This window comes from Ziziphus jujuba, chromosome 9, assembly GCF_031755915.1.
Source record: "Ziziphus jujuba cultivar Dongzao chromosome 9, ASM3175591v1".
NCBI classification, from domain to species: domain Eukaryota; kingdom Viridiplantae; phylum Streptophyta; class Magnoliopsida; order Rosales; family Rhamnaceae; genus Ziziphus; species Ziziphus jujuba.
Window position 1 is genome coordinate 1755703 of NC_083387.1, and position 21617 is coordinate 1777319.

Below are 21617 nucleotides of genomic sequence, written 5' to 3' on the forward strand. Positions count from 1 at the left end.
TTTTATTAAAATATTTCTCTCCCTTTATTATTTTTGTTAATATTTGATTTATTTTTCTTTTTGCTTTTGAGGTCGACTAAATGGACAATGCTGGGGTGCGGAGAGAACAAACTAGCCTCTTACCCCAGACCAAACCAATGACACGTCAGTGTATACATCATAGCAAGATTTTATATGATTGATTTTAAATTATAGCATGAGTCATGACTAGTAAACAAAGGAATATCTAAATTTATATATATATATATATATGTTTGATATATATAAAAAAGTGAAAATAATTATTAAAAAATATAGAGAAAAAATGTGAAAATAAATACGAGAATGTGAAAATCATAATAGATTGTTGGTGTTAGTGAGCCTAAACTTGTTCAATATTTTAATACTAGCTAAGTAGCTGTATTCAAATTGCAATCAACGTTGAGTGAGAAAATTAAACCTCTTCCAAAATTGTAAGTCACTCTAATATCAAGAATAAACATTAATAATTAATTATATATTATGACACTTAAGGCGTGGTGCTTATTAAATTGAATTCAAAGTTTTTTCTTTTGTAATTTACAATTTTGTTTTTCCTATATGTAAATCAGTCATCATGATCGCTTTGATTTCATCAAGTGTAAAGAGTTTGAGGGTCAGGGAATCTAAAAAGTTTTTTTTTTTTTTTTAAATCTAAAAGTTAAGTGGAGTAATTATTTTGTCATGATATTAGTAGTAATGAAACTTGGTTTAACCAAAAAATAATTATAGAAAATCGTAGAAGCAGATAACAGGTAAGGATCGTGAGAATAATTACGAAAATTTGTTACTATCTTTAATTTCTTTATTTACCCCAGAATCTAAAAGTACGGTTTCTCTGTAGTAATATTAATAATTAGGTGGCTTTTGCTTTTCAGTTTACTTAGAAAGATTAATTTGAAAGGAAATCATAAATTAAACAATCAGGTTATTCTCATTGAATTTAGATAATTAATTATTAAAAATCTGACGAGCAAAGCTTGAAGAAAGTACTGTATTTCAGCCAAAAAAAAAAAAAAAAACCAAAAGTACTGTATAGATGTTAAGAATTTTAATACAACACCATTTATATATTTGATCAGATTCATAGGAAGGATTTATTTCTGTCATATCTTTGCCTTACCTTAAATTTATTTTATTCATTTTTTTTTTCCATATGGCTTTAAATTAAACATAAAAAATAATTCCATTATCACTTCTCATTTGAAATAAATCTTGTTAATCTCGATTAGAAGTTAACAACCTTAGCTATCTTGGTCAGCATATATAAAATATATTTTTTATCAAATAAAATACAAAATTATTGGTTCGAGATAGCAAAATGAAAATAATTTTGTAATTTATATGTGAAAATGAAAATAATTTTGTAAGTTATGTGTGAAAGATTAATAAAATATATAGCATATATAACTTTCAGCCGCTCATTAGATACGTACGTGTGTCAGAGAGAGAGAGAGAGAGAGAGAGAGAGAGAGAGAGCAGTCTTTCCACGTCAAAAAATTGTGCACTTTCCCTATATGATGGCTTGCATATCCACTGTAGTAAATTTGTTTATATATATGTATTTACTTTTGCAACCATATTGTATTGGAAGCTCGACTGAATTTGATGATCAAAGTACCCAAAAAAAAAAAAAAAAGTGCATGAGTAATATTTGATAAAAGATACCGTTTTAGGAGAGCTGGTGTGGCTAATTTGAGGTGGCATTTACATTGGATAGGAATGATAATTTGTATTTGCGTATCATATTAGTGCTAACCCATTTAATAATTATGTTTAATATGAACATAATACATTTATTAATCATATCAGATATAAAATACTAACATGATCTATTTATAAATAAATCAATACGACATAACTGTATAATATGATTATTTTAATAGATCTTATTAACATATTAACTTATTAATTTGTTAATTTGAATACTCTACTAATTTAAAAATCCAGCACTTTATTTGAAAATGATTTAAAAATAATAATTAAAAAAACAACATAAAAGCAATTTAAGCATTTAAAATATCTCAAAAAATTAAAATACAATATTTAAATTTAATAGGACATATACCATCTAATTATTTAAGCAAATTTATATAAAATAAAAAATCAAAATGCTAAGAATCTTAGGCCACGTTAGATAAGTCTCAAAACATTAACATTAATGTTTCAGTGTCCACAAATGCTAATAATGCTATTATGCCAACACTTATAATATAAAATAAAATAAATCCAAACTTATTTATTTCCTATTGTTTTGAATCATACTATCATATCATGACTCAAATTGCTACTATATAACTATATGAGAAGGACAAGTTTCACATATATATATATATATATATATACGCTCTGCAAGAGCAAGAATATACTTTTGCCTCAACATATATAGCATCTGCTTTAGTTCGCTCGTGCTAATGGTCATATGGAATTAATATGTGAATAAAAATAAAAAATCATATTGAATATATATATTTCTTTTCTTATTTTATAAGTTTTTTTATTCTAGTTTGGAATATATAAATACAAATAGTATGTGTTCCTGGGAACTAATTAATTAATGGGTCGTCACGCCACCAAATGCTCTCACCAAACCAAATATTTGTTTTTGCCTGAGAACTAAGGCGAGGAAAATTGATGAATAACATAAGAGCTTATTCAGGTAAGTTTAATTGGTTTTGTAGTTTTGTATAGAGACCCGGATGTAACTAGGATGTCTTCGATTCCTTTCCCATATAGTACTGAAAATACAGGCAAGCCCATCAATTTGAGTTAATTAATTTATTTGTATAAATAATTAATTCAAATAATATATTGTTACGGAATTGGGAGAAAAAATAACTAGCAACGGAAACAAAGAAAGCAAAGAACAAACACACAATTTACGTGGAAACCCTTGACGGGAAAAACCACGGGCAGGGAGAAACAAATCCAATATCGAAAGATTGGTACAAAGGTGAGCTAAATTTCGTGATACTCTAAAAAAAACCCCAAATTACAGTCGAAAACCAAAAATATATAGTACAGAAGAAACCCTATCGGCCCGAGACCTCCGCTTCCACCACAGAATCCCAAATTTTTCTCCAAAATTAGTTTCACCAAATGGGTCGCACCGCGAGCTTTTCGGGTCGGATCAACAAGAATTCGAGTCACTAACTCTAACATATATATTCCTAGGCACTTTTAGATTTTACTATAAATAATCCATGTTAAAGATACAGAACTTGAGCTGATTTACATGCAGAAGAGCATAAAAGTTGCTAATTAACTTACGTGTTCGGAATTTTATGACAACAAGGGATAAAAGTTGAGATTCTCCATCTCATTTGCATGAAAGCGATCCAAATCTATACATGTACGGTAGCAGCAAGCTAGAATGATCTGACGCGGATGACATATGAAATACCGGGAATCTTTTGTCCTTTGCGACACCGTAGCGACGCTCGATGTCCAACTCAGCCTGGTCGGTACGTGCACTAAGGTATTACAATTAAATTGCAAATTAAGTCTATCGATCTTTCTTGTTCGTTTCCTTACTGTTTGGTTCCACAAAATATTTTCTCTTTTTCATCATCTCAAGCCATGAATTTCATTTCGTCCAAATTCTACATACGATTTATAATTATATTATATTGTTGAATCATGCACGTTAAAAAATAAAAATAAAAATTCGGTCCACAATTAATTTGGGAAAACTCAATCGACTCACCAAAATTTGCAGCTTAATTACATGTGTGTACTGTAAGTGTGCCGGCACGGTCATGCATGTGTAGATATACAATGTTTTGTTTTTTTTGTTTTTTTAAAAGAAAAAAAGAAAAAAAAGAAGACTAATTAAAAATATCTTAAAATTTTCATTTTTCATTTTTAATTTGTGGACATCGAATTTGATTTGATGTCAAACTAATTAAAAAGAAGAAACTGATAAGGGGACAAAATTTAACTAACTAGGGCTGGCTTCAGGGGGTTTGGTGTCTGGGGCTGCAGGGGGTTTGGCGTCAGGGGCTGCAGGAGCTTTGGCGTCAGGGGCTGCAGGGGCTTCGGCGCCTGGGGCCGCTGGGGCTGAACCGCTGCAAGGTGGTGGATTTTGCACACCCGAATGAGTAGTTTTGGCATTTGCACACGACGACGAAACCGTTGCCATTTTAGCTTTAGATCCTCCGTACCTCATATCGATGTTTGCCAACTCTACGCCTTCGCAGGGCATCGCTGAACTGCATGCTAATGTTACGGCCACGTTTGTCACCGATGTTCCCTTGAAGTTCCTGAAATGAACATCGCTCACCTTCCACTTCGATGGCTGCAAAAATTAATCAACAGCCAAAAAAAAAAAAAAAAAGAATAAAATAAAAAACCCAATGAAAAATTTTCTTCAATAACAGATCAAATTAAGCTCTCAAGAAATACTATAGAAAGAAAGATTAAATAAATAAATACCTCCGCGTTATTTCGTCCATAATCTTGATCAAGGATAATAGGGTTTTTGACATTGTCAACTATGATATCTTCGTAGACGATTGTGGTTGCTGTACCAGTGGTTTTCCCAGACCAAGTTTTGATTCTGGCACCGTACATTGTGTTTCGTAAAGTGCAGTTTTTCACATAAATATTACTCACACTCTTATCAGTCGGATACTTGCCAAGGCTGCCAACACTGTAGCCAAATATGCATCAATGGATCGACCGAAAACATTTACATACGTCTGATATTATTGTATATTAATGTATAATAAAAAAAAATTAAATGAAAGATATTGAATTAATTAAAATTACCTAATGCCATGGCCGGGGTTACAAGTGGTGTTAAAGACGGTGATATTGTGAGTGCCTTGTCCGATGGCAACACAATCATCGCCGGTTCCGATGACGCAGCTGGTTATATTGACAAAACTGGAGGTGCTCAGATGAATGCCATCGGTGTTAGGGCTCTCCCCATCAGCACTAATTTTGACATCATGGAATGTAAAGTTGTTGCATGCATACGTGTAGGTGTGGAACAATTGGCTGTTCAACGATGTTATCCCCTCCACAACACTGTTGTTCACCCTATTGAACTTCAGCGACTGCAAATATACAAATATGTATATATATATATATACACAAATAGATTCAACACATCAATTTATTAATTGATTAGTGGTTGATTAATTAATTTAATTAAATTAAATTTACTACTTACAGTGGGGAGAGGGGCACAATTGGGGTTTAACTTGCAGTCGTTATATTTCCAAAGAGTGGCACCCTGGCCATCAAAAGTTCCAGAACCGGTGATAGTCAGGCCGTCGATATGTTCAAAGGAGAACCATTCGGGGGATGAATATTCACTTATATCTGTTATGGCTTTCACGGTTCCCTGAACTTCAATTACTATCGGTTGTGGGCCTTTGCATGGACCTTGAAATACCACAGGCCCAACCAAAAATTCCCCTTTCGGAATCACCATCTTTGCTGCACCTGCATTTTTACATGCTAGATTCCAAGTCTGCATAAATGCCTACGCAATAAACATACTCAATAAATTCTACACGTTAATCAAAATCTTTCTTTCTTTCTTAATTACGACCCTGTTTCTTTTTTTTTCTTTTTTTTATTAAATACAAAATTGTTCGTTACTAAAAGAAATTATATTTTATTCCCAAAAAAAAAAAAAATGTTTCCTGTTATAACAAGCTGTAATAACGGAAACTAAACAAAAGCTGATTATTCAAGCAAAATTAACTTTTCTTTATATTAACATATTTACCCAGGGAGTTAGCAAATTGAAATCCCATTTTGAATATTATCATTATTACCTCCATATTATCGGTTGTGCCATCGGCAACAGCACCGTGGGCCGTGACATCAAAAATTGTAGGGCCGCTAGGGTCCGCGGCAGCAAGGCCTCGACGTGTACTTGCAGTTGTATAATGGTTGCCTTGGCTCGATGCACCTAAGGCCACATTACAAAACAAAGCAAAGCTCAGGACAATAAAACCTGCCTCAATATCATATTTTCTTGCTATTCCCATGATTGCATCACCTTTATCGTGTATGTAATCTAATTTTCTTTATTTCTTTATTTTTTTTTTCAAACGTTTGTCTCTTTCTTGAAAAAAAGTAACTATGATCATATAGCGTTATTTTGAATTTATGCTTGGGGGTATAATCCTAATTTTAGAAGTTTTCCAGCTTAAAAGAAGGAAAAACTGCGATATTTAATTATCTTTAATTAGTGAATCTAATTTTCTTTTCCTTTTTTTTTTTTTTTAAATGTTATCTTTTGGAGGTAAATCTAATTTAGTAATTGACCCTCCATTTGTAACCATTAAATCTCTTGTAATTAATAGAGAACCAAAGACCTTGTTTGCTATATTAAACCTGTCTAATCCTTAATTTGCCGCCCGTATTTGTCTCAGCAACAACCAGGCACCATATCTCCTTACATTAGTCATTGGCTCGTCAACAACCAATGCGATTCCTTTCTCCAAATGCCCCTGAAAGAAAGAAATTGATAAAATGTAAATTTATAAATTTTGTGCAGTGTATATATGTTCATATATCACAACGAAATGCATTCTCAATTAAATATAATTAAGTTGTAAACTTATATAGACTTACAATTTTTTTTTTCTTATTAGCAGTAAAATGTTATAACATGAGAAATTAATTAAGATTGAGGAAGATAAAATTTACATTGATATATCTTTAATTATTTCTACTGGTAATTAAATTAATTGAAAAGTCCAAACATATTTTACACGAATTATCCGTATCCCTTCATCCATCGACCTAAAATTAACCTTCTGCATCCTATAATGGGACCAACCTATCCGTAAATCATGGAAATTTGGCATGCTAATAGATTACCTATTCCTCTACCCATTGGTATATTTATATTTATATATATTTATATATATAGAGCTAAGCCTAAGTTTTTTTGGATGACGGGTGACACATTATTAGTAACTACTCTGGATTAACTATGTTTTTGGGAGTCTAGTGTATATTTGGAAGCATTGGAGAGAGAGAGAGATAGCCAGAACGTAGGAGCTGGAGTTACTAATCACATAATTGCATAAATATTAATTAGTAAACAAATTGACTATGGTACTACTTCTAGCTAGCTAACTAGCATATATTAATTAACAGAGATTCCAAAATTGGTGATTTTGTTGAGGCGGCTTCTTGCTACGATTCTCCACAACTGCAGATATTCCTCCCCAAATGTTTGGGCATGCAGCTTGATGGCTATATCGTTAACAACTTGTCTGGTTGATGGAATGGCGGATGAAGAAACTGATGATTTTGATGAAGAAGAGGCCTTTTGTCATGATCTTTGCCCCTGCTCTGCTCTTGTCTTACAGGGAAAAACTCCCCCACCAATCAATTAATACAAAAGCTTAGGCTTCCATTCCATTAACATGACTTGCCAGGTGATCATCAGCTGAGGGAGCCATTTCACCGAAAACTCTCTACCTAACTAATCAAAGCATCTAACTACTGTATATCTCAAAACTGTGTCAACCAAATGCTAGTCACTAGTGCTGAGTCTTGGGAAATCCTGTCCCTTTTATAGGATTGTTTTTCTTGCCCACCATCTAGCAGTCCTTAATATGAGTCAGCTTCCAAACTCTTTCAAGAAATTAAAGGGGCGAAGATTTTTTGATAAAATATTCCCTTAATTTCGCTGATGGTTACTACCATTGCGCGATTGACGTGCCGACCTCTCCCACCTATAATTGTAAAGGGAAGAATAATATTGGGGGATGTGAAGGAATGTTTAGCGCATATCCCATTTTCATTTTAATGGGACACTGTTCTTGATATGTGAAAGATCTATAATAGCTCTATCCAATTCCATTTGTTACCTAAAGAAAAGAAAAAGCTCTATCCAAATCTATTGCCTTGGAACTTTGTGATAAAATATTTTTGATATGGTCTTTTTGTGCATATGAGATCATGAGTATTAAGGGATAATTTCCTTTCCTCTCTCTCATCATTGGGTCATTTGAAAAGAAAATTTCCTTTTTCCCTTCTATCCTTATATCTGTGCCACTTGTTTCCTTGCTTTATGCATGGATTGGTGGGAGATTAGGTAGATAATTGTTTATTACTACATTACCGGTTAAAACTCTAGCTTATCCAGTAAATTAGACCATCTCTGTGCTCTGAATGATCATTTCGTCTCTTAGGGCCCATGGCTATCAATATCACACCTTAGTCATTCTCTTCAAATTATTGGTCCTTGTATTCTTCTTCCTATGTTCCGAACGGCACTTCGTTTTCACCCCTTTCCATTCATGTAATCTTCAACATAAGGATGTATAAAGCTCACGTATTGGCCCATTGCTTTTGCTTTTGGATGTATATAAAGCAAAACTGGAAAAAAAAAAAGAAAGGAAAAAAAGCAGGTATTTTGCTCGACATCCATTAACTGGTGCGAACTAAGTAGTTCTATTTTAGTAGTAACATGAACATCTAAAAAGCACATAATAGTTGATTTCATTAACTACTACTGCTGCTGCCACTACTACTACTACTACTAATAATAAAGAAGCACATAGTTGAAGTCCCAATCGTTATGACCCTTGTGAATTATTAGTTTTGTCAATAAAAAAACAGCTGTGGATAGGGATCCAAAGATGCTCATAGAAATTATTACAAAGAAAAAAAAAAAAAAAGATGCTGATAGAAATATTATATTATTTCTAGTATAATAATAATTCACTAAAAAAAATAGTATAATAACAACAATTTTTTCCTCGTACAATAATCTAGTGCCGCACATAGATTCTAATAATTAATTAGAACAATGGGTGAAAGTGGTGGAAATAGGTCGTACTGTACAAAATAAAAAACGTTATTAGGGCCAAGTGGGCTTACAATTTTAAGATGTTTAGAGTGGATCTAGATTTTCCGGACATGGTTTACGGTTTGCCCACACTCATACAATGGGCACACTTAATACCGGACAAAAAGGAATAAAAATAAAAAATAAAAATAATAATATCAGGGGTGTTAATTGTAATTTCAATTTAGCAGATGAAAAATTATCCGAAAATCTTGCGCCAAACAGAAACGACAAACGTGGATGCACTGAAGGGAATAATGGAAGAGAGCGATTGGGCGAGGAGCCAATCCTCTTATCCTCTTTAGCTCAACGACGTAGACGTGGAAGAATTTTAAGGCGTGTTTGGCTGGTTTATTTCAATGCCACAAGCACTTTTTCAAAAACTTGAATATTTTTAAAAAAGTACTTTTAGTGTTCATAAACAATTTTAATCAAAATTAACGAAAAATATTGTTTTCAAAAAGTATTTTTTTAAAGAACAAAAACAAATGCAAAAGCAAAAACAATAACCAAACAACTGCAAACAAAGTTTAATCTAATTATATTTTTCAAGCCCAGACCGGACTTAAGTACCGCATTAATGCAGACATAAGCATACAAAATCGATAGTGATTTGGGATCATTATATATGCATATATATTATATTCCATCATTCGTAATAAATAAGAATATCTAATGGATTATATAATAAATAAGAATATCTAATGGATACCCATAAAGCTCATCAGTCATCACCATCGTAACCATGTATATAATAATCCAAAAAAAAATAAAAAAATCATAACCATGGATACGTGGACAGCATCGTATAGACACGATTAAAATTAGAAAAACGGTATTGGTGATCTGTCACTCTCGGAACAAAAACAGTTCAAACACGACTTGTACATCCTTGCAGAATCACGGTGCTCAAGATATTCACCAACACCCCAGCATATGTTTTTCCGCCATGGCCCATGAATTTATGGGTTCTTTTCATTAATATTATAAATAGGGGTCTGTGTTGTCGAACTCCAAAGCGTAACCACGTCACAAATTCGCTCTGGTTTTCTTGAATGCTCGCCGAGACTTGTACAAAGCAACCAGCAAACGCAGCTGAGTGAGGCTCCAAAATTCGATCATGGCCGACCCTAAACCTAAGCTAGCTCGTATGCCCAGCATTAGAGAGCGTGTCGAGGACACCCTCTCTGCTCATCGCAATGAACTCGTTTCTCTTCTTTCCAGGTTCATTTCAATTTCCACCTCCACATCGAGAGCTTTTTTCTTTTTTCTTTTCTTTTTTCTTTTTTTTCTTTTTTCTTTTTTTTCTTTTGATTCTTAGCTTTGCTTGGTTTGTGAGAAAACTGTGGTGATAGCGTGATTGTTTTCAAGGTATGTGGCGCAAGGAAAAGGAATTTTGCAACCGCATCACTTGATCGATGAGGTGGACAATGTCATTAGCGATGACCAAGCAAGGCTGAAGCTCAGTGACGGTCCGTTTGGAGAAGTCATAAGATCCGCACAGGTCGATTTTCCTTCTGCTGCTTTTTGGCTGAGTTCCGTTATTGTCCTGATTCAGAGTTTTTAATCTCTTTACCATTATTTTTGTTTTTAACTCTTGAATTATGTTTTTTCTTTTTTTTCTTTTTTTGGAAAAAACTTGAATTAAGTTGATTATAAATTTATAATCAAGTTTTTATAGATCCCAAATTTATAAATACGTTGATTATAATATATTATAATAATTAGGTTTTTCTGAATGAAGACAATTTTAATGTCTTTTTTTTTAAAAAAAAAAAAAAATCAGTGCTCTGTTTCGCTGATTATGAGATTGTGGATACTGGTGTTTAAAGAAGTGCTGTAGTACTTTCCTTTTGCTTTATTGTGTTGTCGCTGTGATGAAGCATAGAATTGATTTTCTTAATTTGCAAATTTTTCCGACTTAAATAATCTAAGTTGAAGTCGATGTATGTTTGTGTATTTTTTGGGACGTCAACTTCGACTATGATGGCGACTAAATGTTCATTTTATTAAACTTTTGTTCAAGTTATTCAATTATTTTGATTTGTTATTTCCTGAAGGTCTATGAAGTTTTCAATGTATATTTTGGAAAAAACACTTCCAAAACTCAAAACCAAACTATTAGTTATTAACATTTTGGAGTTTTGTGTTTTTGATACTTCATTAGCAGCAATCGATTGTAGATGTAGAGGAAATTGTAAAAAAATGAAGAAATGCATAAAACTAGTCTCAATCAGCTGCTATTTATTTTCCAACCATGATGATTTTGCAATGGAGAGGGAGATGGTCATCCATCGAACTGTTACTATCATAGTAATTGAAGTTTCTATGTATGTGTGAACCACATAATAGACTAATTTATTTTCTAAATTGGTTTTGTTTAACTCTTTATAATTGAAATAACGTACATTTTGTTCGCAGGAAGCGATTGTCCTGCCTCCATTTGTGGCTATAGCTGTTCGGCCAAGACCTGGTGTTTGGGAATATGTTCGTGTTAATGTCTATGAGCTCAGTGTTGAACAATTGAGTGTTTCTGAATATCTTCATTTCAAAGAAGAACTTGTTGATGGGGAGTAAGCGACTTTTTCTAGTCTACTGATGCTTACTGTTTTCTGAAAAAGAAAAAAACAAAAAAATTGTTATGTTTTTTTCTTATCTAATAGCCATACAAGTGTTTCCTTACTCAGGATTTGCTTTTTCTTCTCTTTTGGTTTAGGACTAGCGATAATTTTGTACTTGAGCTCGATTTTGAGCCATTCAATGCAAGTTTTCCTCGCCCCACCCGATCTTCATCCATTGGCAATGGTGTTCAATTCCTTAACCGCCACCTTTCTTCAAGGATGTTTCGTAGCAAAGACTCCTTGGAACCATTACTTGATTTCCTTCGAGCACACAAATATAAAGGACATGTAAGTCTCTAAGCAAGGCATTTCCTTTCAACATGATTTTGTATCTGTGATAAACATCACAATATTGCTAAGTTGTACAGTTATCCCAAATTCCATAACAATTGAATTTGTCAATACCTTAAGCTATTAGTATTTTATCAGTGAGTTCTATATTGCTAGTTCTTACATAGGAGTTGTTTTATAGAGAACCTTTTATGCATATCCTTCACAATAGAACATACAGAAGTATTTGAAATATTTTTTTTCTTTTGTTTCTGAACTTTTCATAGCCATAAATAAATTGATTGTTTTGTGTAGGCGTTAATGTTGAATGATCGTATACCAAGCATATCCCGACTTCAGTCTGCTTTATCCAAGGCTGAGGATTATCTTTCTAAGCTTTCACCTCAGACACCGTATTCTGAGTTTGAATATTCGTAAGTTTCTCTAGAAGTACGATTCTTAAATCATTGTTTCTCCCTAATGGGACTGCATAAATAAACACGTATGCAGACCTTTATAACCTCTTTGTTTCTTGTCACTTGCATTTAGACTACAAGGAATGGGTTTTGAGAAAGGTTGGGGAGATACTGCAGCACGGGTGTTGGAGATGATGCATCTTCTCTCAGATATCCTTCAGGCTCCTGATCCTTCAATATTGGAGACATTCCTTGGAAGAGTACCTATGGTATTTAATGTTGTTATTTTGTCTCCACATGGATACTTTGGGCAAGCAAATGTTTTAGGTTTGCCTGACACTGGTGGGCAGGTATTTTTTATTTTTTATTATTTTTTTTTCCCCCTTTTGTGACACTTGATAATGTCTGTGCTACTCGCATGAATACTCTTTCTTTTGCTTTTTTCTTGTTTTCATACTTCTTAACCTTTTGTTGTTGATAAAGATAAAAGCTTTTGTTACAATTTGCTTGATTTGGCGATTATTAGCCATAAATGCTCTAAATATGACTTTTTACATGAATCTGATCCGTAGGTTGTTTATATACTGGATCAAGTACGTGCTCTGGAAAGCGAGATGCTTCTTAGAATTCAGAAGCAAGGATTGGATATTACTCCTCGAATTCTAATTGTAAGTGTCAATCATAAATCATGTTGGTTTCTCCAGTTGATTTAACATTTTTAATAATTATGTCATCACATTTTCTCCTTGTAAATATATTAAAATTTTCACTGGCTATCCAGGTTACCAGGTTAATACCTGATGCAAAAGGGACTACATGCAATCAACGTCTAGAAAGGGTCAGTGGAACAGAATACACACATATTTTGCGAGTTCCTTTCAGATCAGAGAAAGGAATTCTTCGTAAGTGGATCTCAAGGTTTGATGTATGGCCTTATCTAGAGACCTTTGCAGAGGTAAGCCTGTATAATGTCTAAAAGTTATGCAATTCTTCTTATCTATTTATGTTTGTACTTGATTATTAACACCTATATTGCATATTAAATGTTTCTAACATTTTTTTTTTTTTTTCAATTGAAACTTTAAATCTGCATAGTGGAAAATATTAGCACATTTGTAGATGCTTAAGATATGTTTACTTTATTAGTCATACCATATCTCCTTACCAAAATTGTTGTCACATTAAATACCGTGTTACCATCAACCACTTTTCTGTTACTATACACTGCCAACTATCGATTGCTGTAGTTCTCCATCCTTGTTGGACCTATTTTAGTAGTTCATCTTAATGGTGTTAATTTGCGATGGTCTGCTAGCCATGTTATTTTCTGTTATGCACTGCAATGCCACTTCCTATAACCATTATCACCTCCATTTGGCATAAACTAGCACCTTACCTTTGCATTTGCGTAATTAATATAATATAAATAATAAATAGTCTGCTTATATTCTCTTCTTTTTTCAACTGAATATATATATATATATATATATATATTCATATTCTTTTTGGTTCTTTTAATTTAGTTGTTGTCCTTATTTGTCATGTCACCAGGATGCAGCTAGTGAAATTGCTGCTGAGTTGCAGGCATTTCCTGATTTTATAATTGGAAACTACAGTGATGGCAATCTTGTTGCATCTTTGTTGGCTTATAAAATGGGAGTTACTCAGGTTGGTTCTTTATCTTGTCCCTCTTTTGTTTGGAAAATGGAAACTCTATACTAAATTTTATCTACAAATTTTGGTTTTGACCTGTGCAGTGCACCATTGCACATGCATTGGAGAAAACAAAATATCCAGATTCAGATATATACTGGAAAAAATTCGAGGATAAATACCACTTCTCATGTCAATTCACTGCTGACCTAATAGCCATGAATAATGCAGATTTTATAATCACCAGCACATATCAAGAGATTGCAGGAACGTACGTCTCTTCCTTATGCTGTGTTATCTGTTTTCTTACATGTTTCAGATTGTCATCATCATAATTCATCACTATGTTCTTTGTTTCTTTCATTAATAAAACAAGGGTATGTGAATCATTTCTACCTTGGAAAGTTCAAATAGCTGGAATTGCTGATGCAACTTCATATTTTCGGTGTAGATGTTAGTTTAGGGTTCCTAGTTATCTGAGTTGTTTTCGATTTTATCGTCATTCTCAGGAAGAATACTGTTGGACAGTATGAGAGCCACTCAGCCTTCACTCTTCCTGGCCTCTATCGAGTTGTTCATGGTATCGATGTTTTTGATCCAAAGTTCAATATTGTATCTCCTGGAGCAGATATGTGCATTTATTTCCCTTACTCTGAGAAGCAGAAAAGACTTACCGCACTACATGGTTCCATAGAAAAAATGCTATATGGTTCCGAGCAGAACGATGAATATATGTGAGTTTCTTCATGATCTTGCACATTTCATACTTTACATTTTAATTTTAGTAGGAAATAATGCTTTCACCAGCGTTGATCTTGCAATTTTCTGCATATGTACTTGTGTGCTTGTTATTATAAGATCACTGCAAATTGTATTATTTTAAACCATAACATGCAAGGATCACAAATATATTGGCATATTAGTGTGTAATTTTGTGCGAATCTCCCTGGTTTCAGCTGGTTCTGCTGTAAATTACATGTAATAAAAATGTGCACAAACCATGAAGAATATATTATTTTTAAAGTTATTTCCCCAGTGTTGCTCATGAAAAATAAAAATTGTGGAGTTGCTGAATTAGCTGCTTTATCATCCAGAATTATTAACTTTTGTTTTTAAAAATGTTATGAGAACAATTCTGCCATAAAGCTGTAGTTCTCTTTGTTACTTGGTTATATTAAAATGATTTAAGAGTTAAATTCATCTTGTATAACTATGACAGTATTAGTAATCAAGTTGGTTAACAAAATAATCTTTGATTTAATTGTTGCAGTGGCTTATTGAGTGATCAATCCAAGCCCATAATCTTTTCCATGGCAAGGCTGGATAGGGTGAAGAATATAACAGGGTTGGTTGAGTGCTATGCTAAGAATGGAAAACTGAGGGAACTAGCAAACCTCGTTGTTGTAGCTGGCTACAATGATGTGAAGAAGTCAAAAGACAGAGAAGAAATTGCAGAAATTGAGAAGATGCATGACCTTATTAAGATGTACAACTTACATGGTCATTTTCGGTGGATATCAGCCCAAACTAACCGAGCACGTAATGGTGAACTGTATCGTTACATAGCTGACACAAAAGGTGTTTTTGTCCAGGTATGTAATGCCATTGCGCCATTAAAGTGTTGTATATAAGATGTACTTTTGTCCTAAGCTCCCTTTAATTTTTAATTGCAGCCTGCTTTCTATGAAGCCTTTGGACTCACTGTCGTGGAGGCCATGACATGTGGCCTTCCAACATTTGCCACTTGCCATGGTGGACCTGCTGAGATTATCGAGGATGGCATTTCTGGATTCCATATTGATCCTTACCATCCTGATCATACTTCTCAACTTCTGGTAGAATTCTATGAAAAGTGCAAGGAGGATCCTAGCTACTGGAATAAAATCTCAGAAGCAGGCCTTCAAAGAATATATGAAAGGTTGTTGTATCTTGATATAACTAATATTTTTTCTTTACGATGTTTATTTCGATTTACTTAAACCTTGGGATATTGTAGGTATACATGGAAGATTTACTCTGAAAGGCTAATGACTTTGGCGGGTGTATATGGTTTCTGGAAATATGTTTCAAAGCTTGAGAGGCGTGAGACCCGAAGATATCTTGAGATGTTCTATATTCTTAAATTCCGTGATTTGGTGAGTACTTAAATCTTTGCTTCCTTTGTCCATGTAAAGATTATACTCCCTTTTTTTTTTTTTTTTTTGGAGAAAAGCTGCATTTATAGCACCAGAAAAAACCTCAAAGATGAGGAGTTACACATCAAAAGCAAGTCATGGTTTAATCAACCATTAGCTGGTCAAATAACATGGGTAAAACCCCATTAGAAAGAACATTCAAAAATAAAATGTTGTTGTTTCTGGAAAAGAAAGCTTAGCTATAGAGTCAGCAGTCATACGTAACTCTCTGGCACTCCACACTCCGCTCAAGGTTCCATGAGGGCTTTGAAAATCTTTGCTTTAAGAAGAATTCATTTTAGTTGTCCCAACCAGTTGGTTCATCATTTGAGCGTAGTTCTTTCACTGTCAGTTGTAAACGTCTACTGATCTTTTGGCACCGTTTATGCTCGAGGTCCTCAGGCGTAATATGATTGAGGCATAATATGATTTACTGTATTTTTTCAGGCAAAGTCTGTTCCTCATGTAAGTGAAGATCCACATTAAAGCTATGAAAAGTATCCAGCTGTGTTGCTCATAAGCCCGAGACTTCACATGGTAATAGGAGCATATACATAAATAAAATTTTGCTTGTATGGGTATAGAAATCCATCTTTCTTTGTTGTATGGGTGTGAGCTGTGACTTGTGAAGCCCCTTTTTCATATTAAATACCAGAAATAAGATTCATCCAGGCTGATCTGAGTGTATATTTTTTCCCTTTAAAAATTCCATCCCTTCCATGTAAAACTAACAAAAATGTTAAAAAAACCTTGCTGATGGTGCATACTTCCATCAATCTTGGACTGCTGTTTTGCCGAATCACATGAATTTCATTATTTTCTATGGTAATTAGTTGAAACCTTGGTTACAATATCTAGCGAGGGTTCGATTTGTAACACTAAAAAACTACAGAATCCAGTATGGTTGATGAAGTTTTGTTCTTTTGTGGGGCCACCACGTTGATGAGTACTGAAATTCGAATTCCATAATGTAGAAACTCTTTTGAGGGAAAAGAAAAAGAGGACCTTGATCCCATTGTAGTTCATAGGACAGTGGGAATGTCTTCTGGTTTCTGCTCACTCGATGTAAAATTTAAATCAGTCACAGTGGTGGTTCTTTTCATATCTCGTTGTCAGAAAGACAAGCTAGGCCAGTTCTGACACATCAGACAAGGCTGCAAATGTAGCAGCTTTTTTGACTATTTGATCCACATCCTCCGAACAAGATCACATGCTACACAAAATCTACTTTTACTCTCTCGTCTTTCGCACACTTTCAACGGTCAAATACTCTTTAACCACCAACGGTAAATTATCAATTACTAACATTATTTATTGGCTGACACTTTGCTTGTATGATGGGATATAAGATAATGTGCTATTCTCTATTTTTCTTTCCTCCTTTTTTGTTTTTTGGTGAATGTGTAATTCTCTATTTCTCGAAAATCGAGGGAAAGTGCAAAGGATAACATTTTTTTAAGTGCCGTTTTTGTGGACCCACTCCTCATTTTCTTATTTATTTCTGTTTTTCCAGTACCGGTGATTAAAAGCGAATTTTAAATAGGATAATACTAGAAGACATATTGCAAGTTCCGAAAATGGAGTAACATTACATGGTAGAAAGCCTTTAGAAGGCCAATGCCATATAGAACAGGCCAAATAACCATTACTAAAAATACGCCGTTCCTGGCACGAAGCCTAAAACCTAAAAACCTAAAACTGTAACAATATTCGTTTCTATATAATATGAATCAAGGCCATCTACGCCTTGACCATTGTGCTTCAATGTTTGGGGCACGAGCCTTGCGTCTCGACCCTATCACCATGGCACTTACAGGTAATTGAAAGAAAGACACCTAATAAATTGGAGATAATGGTTTACTAGAGCTGCCCAAATGAGTGGGCTAGGTAGGCCAGTGTTCCTACGAGTGGTGCGTTAATGTAAGTCGCGGGCTCTGATTGCTCATAATCTGACCGTTCATCCGGGAATCGATCGTGCTGATCGGGGCCACCAACGATTGCACCAATTAAGATGTTGGGGTTAGGAGATTGGGATTTCATGAAACTAAAGCCTGCGGAGCACTGGATCTTGGCAGGGTGGGAAGCAATGGACGGTAGTGATGAGCCCCTGTGGTGTATCCTTTGTGGGTATCTGGGGCCATATCCCACCATGTAGGACATTCTCAAAGGGTTGTCTCCTAGCAGATAGTCCACCTGGCAAGCATATCATTTTCAAGGTTTTAAAAATAAATAAAAAACAGATTTAACTAATTAAACGGAGGAGGAAGGAATGTCTTTGAATAATAAATATATATAACCTAACCTGTTTCTTGGCAATGCTTCGAAGCCTCTTTGGGGTAATAATAGTCCCATCGCAATTAACTACCTGGTGGGCAGAGGTTAAGTACTTGGCATAGGTCAAGAGCAGGAAAGAAGTAGAGGTCACATACTGCATATTGCTATCACTCATCTTGAACAGAAGTCCACCTGCAACAAAATACCAAAATTAGCCGTTATACCCTAAAGCAGGACCACAAGGAAAGAAGAAACATCAGAGCTACAGAGAGAGAGAGAGAGAGAGAGAGAGAGAGAGAGAGAGGACCTGGCGTGTATTGGGTAGAAGAAAAGGGGGCTCCAGGGATAATAGAACAGATGAAATTATCTGCATGGCCTTTGTAATCATGGAGGGATTTTAACTTTTGGACTAGAAATGCCTGCAAAATAGGCAAAAAGCCCAGGCCTTCAAATTTAAGAACCTAAACTTACATTAACTAAGCAATGGTAATGAATGGATTAGAATAGGACCTTGGAAAGAAGAATTCTTGCTCCAACATGCTTGTTGTCCCACCCGAAGGTGTTGTCATACTCGGCAGCACCAAGAATCTGTCCATTAACTTGGATGTAGTCAAGGTAGGTAGGGTTCTTGGTGGCCTTATGCAGCCAAGCAGCACCCCATAGTAGTTCATCCTAGCATTTTTTAGACCCATAGAAAACGTTACCTTTAGCATCCTCAGGAAAAAAAAAAAAATGTAAAGGAAATTAGAAGAATGAAAAACTTTACCTGATAACCAGAGTAAGAGCAATAGAAGGGGCACACAATCTTCTTCAATCCGTAGCTGTAGGGTCCTCTATACTTATCCGCAAACTGGAACACCTATAACCCAAGTGTAACATTTATTTAAGATTTTGGTGAAATTCGGAGCAATGCTTTTTTGAGTTTTAGTCTGTGTTTTGTATTAAAAATAATAATAATAATAACTGGGTTTTCTCTGGTTGATTATTTACCCTAATTGCCCTCCGGACCAGAAGTTTGGAGTAAGTGGGGTCACTTCTTCTGAAGACTAGTGAAGCAGAAGCAAGAGCCGCAGCAGTTTCTGCTGCCACGTCGGAACCAGGGGTGTTTTTGTCTATCTTGAAAACACTTCTTGGGGTATCCATGTCTTCTGGTCTCTCCCAGCAAGAATGGTCCTTGTTCGCTTCACCCACCTGCAAAAACAACAAACATTTTGTTCAAGTTTTCCAAAACAAAAATGAAACACAAACATAAACTGGAAACCCAAAAAAGCAGACAGAACGAGAACCTGTACAAAAATGGTGTCAGGGTAAGCAGTGGCTTTGAGGAGGTAATCAGTAGCCCAACGAATGGCCTCTTTAGCATTTCCCAGTTCACCTTTCATCAACCCACCAAACTCAATAACACTCCAAGAAAGCATGGTGGTAGTGAAAGCCATGGGAAACCCAAACTTCACATTATCCCCTGCATCATAGTACCCTCCAACCAAATCAACCTGCATTTCATTTTGTGTGCCAAAACCAAATAAAATTATTAAAAAAAATAAAAAAAAATTAAAGCCTTTTAGATTTTCTCTACGCAAACAAAGAAAAACCAACGTAATGTTAAGTAGAAGCAAATAAGAAAAAAAGGAATGGTAAATTTTTCTACATACATGCATTGCAGAGCCATCAGAGAGGCCAGAGTCCCTCCTCCAAGTGATCCTCTGGTTAGAAGGGAGTTTTCCAGACCTTTGGCCTTCAAAGAAGAGGATAGATTTAGTGAGAGCATCTCTGTAGTTGTGACTGGCAAAGCGAGGATGGTGAAAGTGGTGGTTTTGGTGGGCAGGGAAGGCATTGCAGAGGAGCAGAGTAGTGGAGAAGAGGAACAGAAGTGTGAAAGATGGAAGATGGAAAGCCATCTTGAGACTGCACAAAGTAATGCAAACCCAACCAACCAACCAACCAACCAACCAACAAGCAAAGTTGCAACTGCAAACGGCAGTGTGAGAAAACAGAGACCTCCCTTTGTATTTATAGTACTTCAAAAAAAAAAGCTGCTTCGTTAACGTCCTGCTTGGTTAGGAATTATGGTCATAATTAACTCCACTTCCTCCAATGGCAAGCTACCTTTTCAATAAACAAGTATATTTATTTCACCGTGGGAACCATTAGACCTTTGAAATTGTGTAATGTCCAATTCAGGGTTGCCATATGCCCATGTGTAAAGGCATCCAGGAGCATTTATTTTCCATTCAGTGCTGGTCACAAAGTCACATGGGAACTACATGTTCAATAAAGATCGTTTAATTTGTCTAAATAGCAATTTTACTTCACTTCCATATGCCTGCCAAGCGAAAAATGCAAGATTTTTATTTTTTTATGGTTACCAAAGTAACTTTTTCAGTTATGATTAAGTTTAATATTTAGTCAGTAGGAATGAAAGAAAATATAGTTAGATGTATTCAATAAGATGATTAAAAATGGAAGGAAACGAAAAGGTAGAAATCTTGAGCCATTATGCTGTTGGATACGATGAAAACAAAAAAGAACTATAGAAAAGATCAATCATATCAAAGTTACTCTTAAATAAAGAATTAAAAATTATTTTTCCGGTTAAAAAAGAAAAAAAAATGTTTATTTAAAAATCTAGATAGATATATATCTTTTAGAAGCTAATGCAATCAGCACCACAATTATAATTTTATGGTTTCAAATTCAAATTGAGATCTTCTATCTCTATTCTTTTATTCTCGTTAGTTTTTTCACCTAGTAATATTTAAAAAAATCAATTATATCAAAGTTACTCTTAAATAACAAATTAAAAATTTTTCCGATAGAAAAAAAAAATATATATTTAAAAAATCTAGATAGATATATATCTTTTAAAAGATTATATCAATTTTTTCTACAAATTAGCATCACAACCTGTCAAGCCTTAATCCAATACCACAATCATAATTTTATAATTTCAATTTCAAATAGGAATCTTCTATCTCCATTTCTTATCCTTGTTACTTTTTAATATAGTAATATAATATTATTTCATTTAAAAAGTAGTTATTCGCTTTTTAATCTAGTTTATTTTGTATCATTACTAAAGCTCTCCTAAACGATGAGGGGATGGAATATCCTTATCCAACCGATTCAAGGTAAAGTTAGCAGAAGGTGAGAGAAACATGTTCAGTAGAGCATGTGTTGTTTTTCAGAAAGTTTCCACCAAGTGACATAAGATTACAAGCTTAGCTTGACCTTTTTAGCAGTTTGGCTTAGTTTCTCATATTTCATTTGAAGCTGGAACTGAATTAGTTTCCCATAATTTAGATGTAGAAACTCTAACATTGATGGGGTCGATGTTTGAACTCACAAAATGCTTGTCGGATAAAGA

General features: G+C 34.4%; 3 protein-coding genes across 3 annotated transcripts; 1 reads left to right on the forward strand and 2 right to left on the reverse strand.

Moving 5' to 3' along the window:
• Positions 1-3667: 3667 nt before the first annotated feature.
• LOC107426322 (exopolygalacturonase) lies at positions 3668-6358 on the reverse strand. Its single transcript, XM_016036457.4, has 6 exons — positions 6354-6358; positions 5808-5944; positions 5195-5509; positions 4789-5078; positions 4453-4669; positions 3668-4315 (listed from the first exon to the last, which is right to left on the reverse strand). The coding sequence occupies exons 2-6, from the start codon at positions 5811-5813 to the stop codon at positions 3959-3961; spliced, it is 1185 nt and encodes a 394-aa protein (XP_015891943.3). The 5' UTR covers positions 5814-5944; positions 6354-6358; the 3' UTR covers positions 3668-3958.
• Positions 6359-9784: 3426 nt separating this feature from the next.
• LOC107426335 (sucrose synthase 2) lies at positions 9785-16808 on the forward strand. The gene is made up of 15 exons (XM_016036481.4): positions 9785-10069; positions 10217-10349; positions 11267-11418; positions 11562-11754; positions 12052-12170; positions 12286-12502; positions 12725-12820; positions 12934-13107; positions 13704-13820; positions 13910-14076; positions 14315-14539; positions 15076-15397; positions 15479-15723; positions 15802-15940; positions 16427-16808. Exons 1-15 carry the CDS (start codon positions 9966-9968, stop codon positions 16463-16465), a joined length of 2442 nt encoding a protein of 813 aa, XP_015891967.3. The 5' UTR covers positions 9785-9965; the 3' UTR covers positions 16466-16808.
• Positions 16809-17501: 693 nt separating this feature from the next.
• Positions 17502-20409, reverse strand: LOC107426281 (endoglucanase 17). Its single transcript, XM_016036407.4, has 8 exons — positions 19906-20409; positions 19540-19746; positions 19244-19444; positions 19020-19112; positions 18764-18925; positions 18561-18672; positions 18282-18445; positions 17502-18172 (listed from the first exon to the last, which is right to left on the reverse strand). The coding sequence occupies exons 1-8, from the start codon at positions 20149-20151 to the stop codon at positions 17840-17842; spliced, it is 1518 nt and encodes a 505-aa protein (XP_015891893.1). The 5' UTR covers positions 20152-20409; the 3' UTR covers positions 17502-17839.
• Positions 20410-21617: the final 1208 nt, after the last annotated feature.